Source organism: Hippopotamus amphibius, chromosome 17, assembly GCF_030028045.1.
Source record: "Hippopotamus amphibius kiboko isolate mHipAmp2 chromosome 17, mHipAmp2.hap2, whole genome shotgun sequence".
NCBI classification, from domain to species: Eukaryota; Metazoa; Chordata; class Mammalia; order Artiodactyla; family Hippopotamidae; genus Hippopotamus; species Hippopotamus amphibius.
The window spans coordinates 64,206,295-64,218,369 of NC_080202.1; the positions used below are offsets into that span (position 1 = coordinate 64,206,295).

General features: G+C 62.9%; 1 protein-coding gene across 1 annotated transcript in view; it reads left to right on the forward strand.

The window, feature by feature from the left end:
• The first annotated feature begins 1,202 nt into the window (after positions 1-1,202).
• Positions 1,203-12,075, forward strand: part of CACNG4 (calcium voltage-gated channel auxiliary subunit gamma 4) — a 52,500-nt gene continuing 41,627 nt past the window's right edge. Inside the window, exon 1 of the mRNA XM_057716303.1 lies at positions 1,203-1,422. Within this exon, the coding sequence (XP_057572286.1) occupies positions 1,203-1,422 (220 nt within the window). The remainder of the gene's footprint in view (positions 1,423-12,075) is intronic.

Genomic DNA, 12,075 nt, shown 5'->3' on the forward strand with positions numbered 1-12,075 from the left:
TGGAGCCGGGTTTAAAGGGAGGAGGAGCCTGGGCTGGCTCTGGAGAAGGCAGCTGTCCAGGCTGGGACCCTGCCAGCAGCAAAGGCCATTAAGTGAAGCCAGCGGGGCCTCAGGCAGAGGCGGGCAGAAACGGGAGGAGGTGAGGGAAAGCCAGTTAAGCGAAAGGGAAAAAGAAATCAAGGTATTGAAGAGGGAGCTGGGTGAGGGAGGGAACCAGCTGCGGGGGGAGATGTTTGAATCCAGTACAACCGGGGTGTTCCGGGACTGGTAGTAATGTACCACCAGAAATGCGACGAAGGGGAGAGCCCCAGCTTCCACCACAGCCTCCCCACAGGTCTGTACAACGGGGATCCGATGTTCTTCCCAAAGAACCGCTGGCTGACACCTCCCTTCTCCTCCGGGCCCTGCCGGCGGCTCTGGAGGAGCTGGCAGGGGCCACAGCCGCCTACGTGGGGGCGGGGAGTGACCGGGGCCTGGTTGGGCCGCCAGCACGCCTCCCAGCTGTGACCCACATCTGGGGCTTGGGGAAAGCTAACCTGAACACTCCCACTCCCACACTCACGCCTATGCATTCGTCGCCAGGTACACGCGAGCGCGCGCGCGCGGACACACAAGCACACCACATAGTCAAGCGTCTCCAGGGCCATTTAAGGAAGGCGGGTGTCCTGGGCTGGGGGGACGGGGAGGCCGGCGACGCCGCTCCCCCCCGGCCCTCCTGGGCACCCCGTGCCTCGGCTCGCCGCGCTCTAACGCGCTCAATGGGCCCGGGAAGAGCGCGGAGCGCGCGGGAGCGCGGAGCGCGCGGAGGCGCGGAGGCGCGGAGGGGGCGGGCGGGGAGCGCACCCGCGCGGGGGCCGAGGCTCCGGGGGCGGCGCCGAGAGCAGCGGGGCGCGGGCCGGGAGCGCGGCGGCGGCGGCGCGGAGGGCGCGGCGCGGAGGCGCGGGCCGAGCGCGGAGGGCGGGCCGAGAGGGAGGAGCCGCGGCCGCCGCCGCCCGCCCGGCGGCCCGCGCAGCCTGCACCCGCCGCCGCGCCTGGGAGTTTGAGCCCCGGCGCGGCCCGAGCGCGCGGCGCGGCGCCGCCCCCCGGCCCTCGGCCCCGCAGCCCCGGCGCCCCCCGGCGCCCCCGGCGCGGCGCGCGGAGGGAGGAGGGCGGGCGGGCGCGGCGGGCCGGGCCGGCGGGCGGCGGACTATGAGGCGCCCACCATGGTGCGATGCGACCGCGGGCTGCAGATGCTGCTGACCACGGCCGGCGCCTTCGCCGCCTTCTCGCTCATGGCCATCGCCATCGGCACCGACTACTGGCTCTACTCCAGCGCGCACATCTGCAACGGCACCAACCTGACCATGGACGACGGGCCCGCGCCCCGCCGCCCCCGCGGCGACCTCACCCACTCGGGGCTGTGGCGGGTGTGCTGCATCGAAGGTACGGCCGGCGCCGGTCCCCGGCCTCACGCGCCCGCGCGCCCCACACTTCACACACACACACACACACACACACACACGCCCTGCTCCGGGCGCCGGCCGGGAAGGGGTGGGCGCGGCACCGGCTCCGCGCGAGACACAAAGGAGCCGGAGCGGGCGGGCGGGTCCCCTCGCGGCCAGCTGTGCATCACCTCGCGGTCCCTCCTGCCTGGGGACCCCCCCCCAACACACCGATCCCACAGACTCTCCACTGGCGCACGCACACCCCCTCGCACACAGACACAATGAAACGCACCGAAACTCACGCGCGCGCGCGCAGCCCGAGACCGGAGCGATCCCGAGGGGCCGCGCCGGCGCCCCCGGGGGAGGTGGAGGCTGGCGAGGGGGCGGGAGGAGGCTGGGGCTGGGGGGGAGCGGACGCCAGAGGACGGGAGGGAGGAGGGGGAGAGGTTGCTTGGCAACCGGTGTCTGTGCGATTGCTATGGGAACTGGCCATCCTGGGGCGGGGCCGGCCGGGGGCGGGGAGCGCTGGGGCCGCTCCGCGCCAGCTCCAGGCCCGGCCGAGGGGTGGAAGTGGGGGCTGGGCCCGGAGCGGGTCTGGGGTACCCGGGTCGCCCGAGCCTGCCGCCTGCCGAGACCCTGCTCCGCCACCTGCTCTTCCAGGGGGCCACCGGCCCGCTCCTCCCCCCTCGGTGGGGAGGGGAGGGAGGGGAGCGTCACCGAGCCTCCCGCCGACCGGGGCAGCGAGCCCTCCGCCGTCGTCCGAAGGCTGGGTAGTAGAACTGGGGTGCGCAGGGGCGACCCGCGGACCGGGAACCGCCTGGGAGGGGCGTGGCCGCCGGGGCCGGGCAGGAGGCACGCGGCGCTGCGGCCCCCGGATGCGCGGCCGGGCCCAGCAGTAGGTGCTGTGAGGATGGAGCGCCTCTGGGGGCCGGGACTGCGTGGCCCCGGGCTGTGGGGACCGCTCCCTCCAGGTGAGGGGCCCGGACGCCTCCAGTGGCGACGTGCGCGCGACTTCAGCGCCTCCCGCCCGCCCCGCTGCGGAACTTGAACTAACAGGTGGCTGTGTCGGGGCAGCCTGGTCCCCGCCAGGTTGTGGGCGGGTGCGCCGCGGGGTCCTGGCTTTCGGCTCGGAAAAGGGGAGGGGGAAGTTGGCGGAGGGCTCCTTTCAAAAATCCTCGGACAGAGTTTCCTCTTTCTGTTTCCGTAACCCTTCCGCGCGTGTTAACTCCGCCGTCCGTGGTTCGGGAAGTTCTCCCGCACACCCAGCCTTCCTTCCAGCAGTCCAGCCCCTGCGAAGGGGTCGGCCTGGTTGGGTCTTCGTGCAGGTTGGCAGGGAGCTCTGAAAGAGATGGCCCTTCTTCTGGTCGCATTTGGGGTCATGTAAAGGGAGGCATTGTAACGCAGGCTCGCCAGGTGAGGTGGCACTTGCTCCCCGCCCCCCCCCCATCATTCCTGTTCTCATCTGGAATCCCGCCCACCTCTGACCCCCACTTTCTCTCCCAAACGAGGCTGCTTTGCCCTTTGAGTTGGAGCTTATTGCCAGGGCTGAGTGGAGCCTTCCAGGAGCAGGGATGTGCAGTCAGTAGTTTGGGAAACAGCCACACAAAGGATCCGCGGGCCCACGATCACACCCTCCTCCTTTCTTTCAAAAAACATCATTCCTGGTGTGCAGTTGCTCAGCTCACGAACACCTACTCCTCTCATCTGGAGGATGTATCCACATCGCTACCTGCCACGGCACCTGAGTTAGACACAGAGCAAGGGCTGCTGGGCCCCCGTGTTCTACCTCGCAGGCCCCACTGGGCGCTGTGTACATGGTCCAGTAAGTCAAACCACTGTCCTCAGCAAACCCACGCAGGGACCCCAGGCTTCCAGTTTCCCAGTGGAAGTTGGAACTCACTCCTGCACGCTGGCAAGTGTCGCCTCTGCAGGGTGGCTCGAGTGCCTCCTTTATTAATTTCTCATCCTAATCAGGACTGATGCTGCACTAAGCATCTTGCCAGCTGCCTGGAGCCGTTTGCACTCGACGTTCATCGAGAGAGCCCCAAGCTGATCTGGGCAGCTGGCTCCGCTGGCGGAGGGAGGGTGGGGAGTCATCCGGGGGACTGCACCCAAAGAACCGGGCTCCTCTGTCATCCCCCAGGAGCTCGGGGGTTCTGGGGCCCACACCAGGGCACCCCCAAGGGCCAGGACATCCTTGGACCAACCCGGGGCCGGGAGAGCTGGTTTGGGACCCCTTGGTGCGCTAGAACCATCTTGGCAGTCCCTCAGCCTGGGTGGAAACTGCCAGCTTATCTCATAAAAGCACATCGCAGAGTCCGGCGGCCGTCTGCCACCTATGCTGCCTCCACCTGCCGGAGAGCATCCAGGCTGAGACCTGGGCAGCACACGAACCCCAGGCCACTCCCTGGAGACGTGGTCACCTCGGCATTGGCTTCTGTGTGTTCAATGCATTATTTCCACCTGCTCTCTAGCAAAGTACCCCAAAGCATTTCATGGGAGAAAAAAGAAAAGCTCAAACCTCTCAGCTGACACTGAAGAAACACAGCAGCCGGCAGCTACTAAAACACCAGTTGTGACAGTGGGACTCTGAAGGGTTTGCTGGCATCTCACAAACGGCAGGTTTGGTTTGCTGGTGGTTTCCCAGGAATGGCGTTGCAGGCCGGGAGAGCCCAGCCCTCTGAGTACCCAGGGTGGCCGTGCAGTCTGCCTGCAGAAGACTGGTGCTCCCGCCCCACCACAGCGGACAGCACCCTCTGCTGCCCCCACAGCCAGGTCTCCCCACTGCCCCTCTATGAGACAAGTGTCAGAATCCTCCAGCACACAGCATGCTCGCAACAGCCCCGAGAGGGTCTTCACTCCCACCTGAGCCGAGGGAACAGAGGCTCAGAGAGGGCAAGGCGCTTGCCCAGAGGCACCCAGGTAGGAGGCTGCAGGGCCTTTGTCTCACTACAAAGCTCTTGCCACCGTGTCATCCTGCCTTTTCCCAAACATCTTCTGGGTTACCATTAAAAATAGAACCAAGCAGTTGACTCCCCAGTGGAGGAGCCCAGCTCTGAGGCTGGTTCGTGGCAGCGTGAAGGCAATTGGAATTGAGAATGCACAACTGATACACAAGTTGCATCACACACTTTCTCTTCTCGTCTCTCTCTATTTGTCTCTGTGTCTCTGTCTCTGTCTCTCTGTTCCCACCGTGTTCTGGACTAGCCTTTTCCCACCACAGTCTGCCACCTGCCCCTCCTTCCCCTAGACATCTGCCTCCTTCTTTCTGTATATCTTTGGTGACACTCAGCCCAAGGCTGGGAACACAGGAAAGGAGTAACAAAGCTTTGTGGACTTTTCCGTCAAAGCTACCACCAACCAACATTTGTTCAGTCTCGAATGCGTTTTGGAATCAGGCGAGGTATAGCAGGTAAACAGGTGTTTTGGAGCACGCAGCATGTGCCAGAGACAGGAGAGCTCGTGTCGACGCCGGAAGGGCGGAGGAGACTCTGGGCCCCGAGGGCCGCGGTTTGTGTCAGCAAAGCCCCCGTGCCCACCGGGCGCGCGGGGTGTTCACGAGGGCTGCCAGACGCCAGGGGCCGTGAGTGGCCCCGTCCCTGTGCTTCCGTCAGGAGAGCTCTGGACCCAGCATGCAGGGTCCTGGCGACGTTCAGCCCCAGCAGCGCACCGCCCGCCGTGTCCCCCAGGCCCCCGTAGGTGGAGCCGCCCCCAGCACGCTCGCAGTCCTGCCGGAGCCTGAGGCCTGCACGTGGATGCCGGGGTGGCCCGGGCTTGCTTCGCGTCAGCTCTGTCCTGGGCGCCTGCTGGGGATGGCGTAAGGAGACCCTGGACCCTGCAAACGAGAGGCTCCTTTGCCTTGTCACGCTCACCCCACCCCCGTGCCACCCCCCGCCCCCCCCACCGGCAGCATCTCTCACACCCGCGAGTGTGCCCAGACTCCGCTCACACTGCGGCACACAGAGGAAGAGACGGTATTTGCACCGCACCCTGGGGGCAGGGGAGCAGAGGACAGCCACCGGGGACTGGTGACCACCCCGGGGACACCAGCCTCCCCAGGCCCCGCCCAGTTCCTGGGGTGGGGGCGCACGTGCTTCCCGCGCATCGGGAACCCTTTCACGGCTGGTCCGCTGGGAAGCTCTGCCTTAAGCCACAGTCCGGATGCAGGCCCTTCAGGGCGGTTTGGATCTGGGTACCGTCCTCCCCCAGCCCCACCCTGCACCCTCAGGCCAGGCGCTGGGCTGGCTGCTCTTCCTGTCTGTGTCTGCTTTCATTTTCTCTTGCAGTAACTTGGGGGCAGCCCCTGCAGTCAGGCCCGGGTGGGAGCAAGCGGAGAGCAGGCCGCCTTTCCGCAGCACCCAGCCCGCCACTGGTCCCCTTCCCGAGGGCTCTCCTTTGCCCTCCAGGGCTGCTCGTCGCAGCCATCCCATCCACCTCCATTCAGGACTTAACATCAGTTCCTGTAATTGCCAGCAGGTCTGCAAGGCAAATCTCAATTATCTGCCTTTTATAGGTGGAGAAAATGAGGCTTACGATGGCCACAGGTCCTGGGTGTCAGGGGTACCGGCTGCTGTCTGGGTCACAGTGAGGCTGAGCAGACGACCCAGCTTTCCGCTGGCCCGCGGATGCCCTTAGCTTGAACCACACAGATTTGGGAACGGGTAGGTAAGGGGGTTGTCCTAGTCAGCGTGGCTGCTGTGACAAAATGTGGTAGCCTCAAGGGCTTGAACCACGACATTATCTCCTACTGTTCTGCAGGCTGGAAGTGCAAGATCAAGGTGCCGGACAGTTCTGTTCCTGGTGAGGCAGCTTCCCGGCTCTCAGACGGCCACCTTGTCCCTGTGTCCTCATGCGACAGAGAGAGAGCTGCGTTCTCTCCCTGCAAGGGCGCTAATCCCACCATGAGGCCCCACCCTCGTGACCTCATCTGTCTAGTCACCTCCCAAAGCCCCACCTCCGAGAGCCGTTGGGGGTTAGAGCGTCAACATGTGGATTTGGGGGGGGGGGGGGGACGGGATTGCTCTGCCTGTGTCCCTGCTCTGTAGTGGTGCCCACTCTGTCAGCATCCAGGAGGGACTCCGGCCGTCCCTCCTCGTGTCTGCCTTCCTTTAATGCCTGCTCCGTCTCTTCACCCTCCACTGTCCCTCACTCGTTTCTCTCTTCTGACAAGAAAAACCCAGCTGGAGCCAGCTGACTTAGTGAAGAGAAGCTGGGCATCTTGGTGGACCCCAGCCTGACTCAATGGTCTCATCGCTGGCTTTGGAGGAGCCCGTGTCAGGGGCTTCAGAAAGGCTCAGTAGGAAGCCAGCAGCTCTTTAAAATAAATCTCCTGTGACTGTCTCCTCAGACAGCCAAGACCTGGGGATTTCTAGGACATAGTAACAGAAGCAGAGCAGGAAGGGGCCTCCAGTCACCAGATCCAGGGTGCCTGCGAGCCTGGTGGACCTCTGTCTCCTCACCTGAAAGTGGGACCTGGCTGATCCGGAACATTTCTCCCGCCTTTGACTTTCCACCACACAAGCCCCAGAGAGCCCCGCCCGCAGCCTCCAGGTAGAACCAGGTTGTTCCGCGTGGCCTTGATGTGGGCCCACAGGAAGCCGGGTTCTCCAGCTGGGAAGAGCCTTTGAGATTAGTTCAGTGGCTCTCAACCTTATTTCTGCTAAGTCACACATGTAAGGGATATGTCACCTGCCTGCTGGGCACGCCCCTTCCTATCCATCCATCCATCCATCCATCCACGCTCACGGAGCACTGCTGTCTCAGATGTGTGGGGCTCTGAGTCACGGGGTTGACGGGACAGACGTGGCCCCTGCTTTCTTGGAGCTGACATTCTAATGGGGGAGCGGACGCTTCCAGGTACCGATGAGTGTTTTGACAAAAACAGAGCTTGGAGTGGGGGGGTGGGGCAGGTGGTGGTGGGAGAGGCTGGGGAGGGTGGCCATTGGCCAGGGGGACAGGAAGAAGCTGTCAGAGAAGGACTGGAGGAGGTGCTTCCAGGAAGAGGAAGAGGCAGGCGAGGCTTGGAGGCGGGAAAGGAGGGTGGAGGAGCGAGAGGAGGGGGAGGAGGAGGTCGGAGGGGTGGGCGGGGCTCCATCACCGTGGGGATCCTGGGAGGGACTTCAAGGTCAGGGTCAGGGCCCTGCTTTATCTGCTTTTTATGACAAGGGATCTGTGCTTTGAGGGGCAGGGGTGTGGGGCGTTGGAGTCTGGTTTATGTTTTCAGAAAGTCCGCTGGTTACATGTGGAGAACGGAGACTGCAGGAGGCAGGGAGGCCAAGAGAAGACCAGTGTGGACGTTGCTGCAGGTCTTGGACTGGAAGCCTGGGGCCAAGTGGCAGCAGCAGAGATGGGGGGACATGGGGGAAGGATGGGGAGGGGGAGGAATGGAGCGTAACCGCCTGGACCGGGGATCCACGTGGGGAGAATGCAGGAAGGGGCAGGTCTGGGAAAGGGAATCAAGTGTGAGCCCGTGGGGGCCCCGATTTTCACACTGCCCGGCCCCCCACAGCCAAGAGCGTGTCGGGAAGTGCTGTAGAGCGTCACTCAGGGGAACCACAACATCTCCCAGCGGTCCAGGTGTGGCAGGTTCCCCACCACTGCCCCTCATGAAGGGACGGGCTTTCTCGGCCTCGTACCTCTGACATCTTGAGCTGGATCACTCGTTGCTGCGGGGGCTGTCCTGGGAGTTGCAGAAGGTTTAGCAGCGTCTCTGGCCTCCACACGCTAGAAGCCAGTTACAGCTCCTACCCCACCAAGTTGTGACAACCGAAAGTTATCTCCAGACTTTGCCAAATGTCTCCTGGGTGGTTGGGGGCGGGCGGGGGCGGGCAGGAAAACTGCCCGCCGTGGAGAACCCCTGCCCTAAGGGAAGTGCCATTCAGGTGGAGGGCAAGGGCAGACCTGATTCTCGGTAACGAGGAGGTGCATCCCTTATTTCTCTCCGCTTCGAGAAGACACACGGAACCTCAGTGCGGGGTGGGGGGCATCTCTGTTAAGGGGGTGACCTGGCATCTGCTTTAGGGGACCGTGGGTGTCAGTGGCATCTGGCCCCGTCCCTTCTGAAGAGTCGTGAATTGCAGGCGACCCTGCCCGCAGCACCCCAGCAGGTGTCCACACGGGTGGGCGCTGCTGATGTGGCCGGATCCTTCCAGTCTGCGGGCAAAGGAAGCCAAGGCTGGAGAGGACAAGGGACTTACTCACACAGCTCGTTAGCGACAGGGCCGGGAGCAGAAGCAGGCGGGGGGCTGCCTGGTGGGGCCCCTGTCCGCCCAGCCTCCCTGTGAGCCAGCACCTGGGTGAAGACCGGGCAGCCGGCAGCCACCATAGCGTGAGGCGGGCAGCAAGAAACGCGGAGAGCCGCGGGAGGCCCCTGCCCCGGGCCCGTCTGTGCCGTCCTTGCCCCTTGGCGTCTGAGGGCTCCCTGAGCATCAGGACAGGGCTGGGGCCCAGACCGCCCTCTGAGTGACGCTCCAGGGTCTTTGGGAAGCAGACAGCGCCTGCCCTCAGAGACCCTGGGCTGCCCGCGAGCCCCAGGGTGTGGGGTGGGACGGCACACGTAGCCGCGCCTGGACTTGCTGTCATGCCCCCCCCCGCCACCTCCCTGGAGCCAGTTGGAGGCAGGGGCGCCGTCCTGGTGGGATGCTGGAGCCAGAGATGTGCTTGGGGCAGAAGAATCCTCCGGTTGTTTTTGCTCCCCGAAAACCTCGGGGCCTCTGCGTCACCCCCTCTTCTACCCAGCCCCCACTTCTGTCTCTTCTTCACCCACACCCTCCATAACGTCCACCCCAGGTCCTTCTTCGGGCTCCTCGAGCATTTCTGTCCCCCAGCCGCGGAGCGCCTCACGGCCCACGGGCCTGAAAGGGCTTTGGATTTTAATTGGAGCTGCTTTCGCCCCTCCCCCACATGTCACTCCACTCCCCACCTCCGCGACTGCAGACCCACAGCAAGGTCTGTACTGTCACAGCATGCAACCCTCTGTGCCTCCAACCCCAGCAAGGGCTGTTCATGTGTCCTCCCCACCGGCCGCAACCCCCACCCTGCCATTGTCCCATCTCCAGAAGAGAGTGCGCCAGGGCCCAGGGGCGTTTCTGGGCTCAGCCCGGCTCCAGAGTCTGGAAGAAAAACAAATCCAGACTGTCAGCCTCCCTAGCTCCCCTGCCGTCGGCCGGTCACCTCCTGGCCCCGGGGAGACAGACAGGGGCTGTGTGCATGTCTCAGCGCACCTTTCCCCGTCTCTGTGAGTCTACATGGAAGTGGCAGCATCAGGTGGCTAAAACAGAAGTCACATGGACCTGGGTTTGAGTCCAGACTCTGCCATTAGTCAGCTGTGTGTCTTCAGAGAAATTACCTAACCTCTCTGAACTACCGTTCGTTCCTTCTCTGTAAAATAGAGGCATCATCGAATCAACCCTGGGACTGTTGTGAAGGTTTCGTGAGAAAATACATGCCAAATAACCCTCACGGTGCCTGGCATGTTGTAGATATTCAAGGTATGATTGCCTTCCCCTTATTTCCATATTTCCTGAAACCTGGAAGTTTTCCCAGGAAAAATGTCACCCAACCTTTGCAGCTGAGCTGAGTGGGGTCCCAGGCCAGCTCACTGGCCTCCAGGCTGGAGGAAGCTGAGCATCCCCAGGGGTGCTCAGGCCGGTGGAGAACGTGGGGCAGTTTCGTCACCTCTCAAAGGCAGGACCACATGAGCGGCTTCTGTGAATCGTAACGTCAGAACCCAAGGGCTCTCAATTAAGCGTTGAAACAGGGTCTAGCGCCAGGGCAGTGCCCAGGGTGCTGACAGCAGCCACCCGGGCTGCGGGTCCCCCCACCCCACGTCCTGAGGCGCCGGAGCTGCAGCTGTGACCTCCAGTGTCGCGGGATCAGGGCTGTGAGAAAGGAGGGTGGGGTGCCGAGTGTGGAAACACTGGGGCAGGAGTCAGGAGACCTGAGCCTGGTCCTAGTTCTGCCACTAACATCTGGACAGTCTTCTTAGATTTTATTTTATTTTTAAAATATTTATTTACTTGGTTGCACCGGGTCGTAGTTGCGGCAGGTGGGCTCTTAGTTGCGGGATGTGGGATCTAGTTCCCTGACCAGGGATTGAACATGGGCCCCCCGCATTGGGAACACGGAGTCTTATCCAGTATGCCACCAGGGAGGTCCTTGGACAGTCTTCTGTGTATCCCTTTACCTCCTAGAGCCTCTGATTCCTCGGCCATCAAATTGGCAAATGATACCTGTCTTTCCCTCCATCCTTCTCTCATCCCTCCCTCTATTCTCCTTCCAGCCTCCCTCCGTCCTCCCTCCTCCCTCCGTCTCCCTCTTTCCCCCACCCTTCCTCTCTCCTTCCATCTTTTCTTCCTCCTCTTCCCTCCATCCTCCTGTGTCCTCCCCTCCTCTCCCTGCCAGGGTCGTGTGAATATCCAATAAGAGGTTACTTGGGAAAGCGCTGTGAAAACCATGGTGGCTGTGCTCCCACAGAAGCACTGCAGGGGGTACAGGGTTTCAGGCTCATTTTCTTGGAAACACTTGGCTTGGCCTCTTTTCACCCCGACACCTCAGTGAGGACCGCACGCTGGTGGCAGCCTCACCCATCGGAGGCACTGCTGCAGGCTAGTGTGTTCTCACCTCCAGAGAGTCAGCCCGTCTCTCCCAGCCACTCCATCTTTAGTTCTCAGGACGCACTGGTGACCTGCTTTGTGCTCGGCCACCGCAAAGACGAGACAAAACCCCTTTCCCACGACATCCCCGCGGGATTCCTTACAGCGCCCCTGCGCCCAGACCCACCCACGGCTTCCCTCCACGCGGCTCCCAGCTGCTGTGGTGTCTCGCCTGGATGCCCCAAGGAGTGTCCTGACCGGTCTTCCCGCCCCAGCGCTCGCCCTTCTTCACACACAGCCAGAAAGATCTTGGAAAAATATAAATCAGATCACGTCATTCTCCAGCTTGATGGCTGTCCATGGGGCCACATCCTGCTTCGGAAAACGTCGGGGTCCTTCCCGGATCTACGAAGCCCCACAGAGCCAGCCCCGCGCACGTCTGACAGCTCCCACCAGGGAGTCAGGGCAGGTGACCTCTGAACCGGGTCTGACGGGTGGTTAATAGGATGGGGGCTGGGGGTGGGGTGCGGGGGTCAAGGAGACCTGCGTGTGAACCCTACGCGGCCCTCTGTTAGCTCTGTGACCGCGGGCAGATTCCTTCGCTTCTCTGAGCCTCTGTGTTCTCATCTGTAAAACGGAGATGCAAGGGCAGACACCCCCAGGCGATGGAGCCACTCCCCAAGACACAACCGAGGAGGAGCGCCCTGGGGTGGGGGACAGGAGACAGCTTGGCTTCCGGTGGGCCGAGTGCACGGGGCTGGGGGCCGCCACCTACAGGGCGGAGGTGGGGCCGGCCGGGACACAGGGACGTGGCGGTCACCTGCTGAGTGGATGCAAACAGCTCCCCTCGTGCTGCGGGGTCAGGCTGTGACCGTTGACCCCGGTGCCTCGGTCCCCCGATGGGTCAGATGTCCCTGGGGCAGTTATAGTGTCTGAACCAAAGTTTCAGACAGAAGAGCAGAGGACAGATTCTCTCCTGATGTTGTATATGATACAGGAGGTGTTACTGAGATCCTGAAATGTTGGCATTCTTAGATTCTGGGGGAAGATGGCGGAGG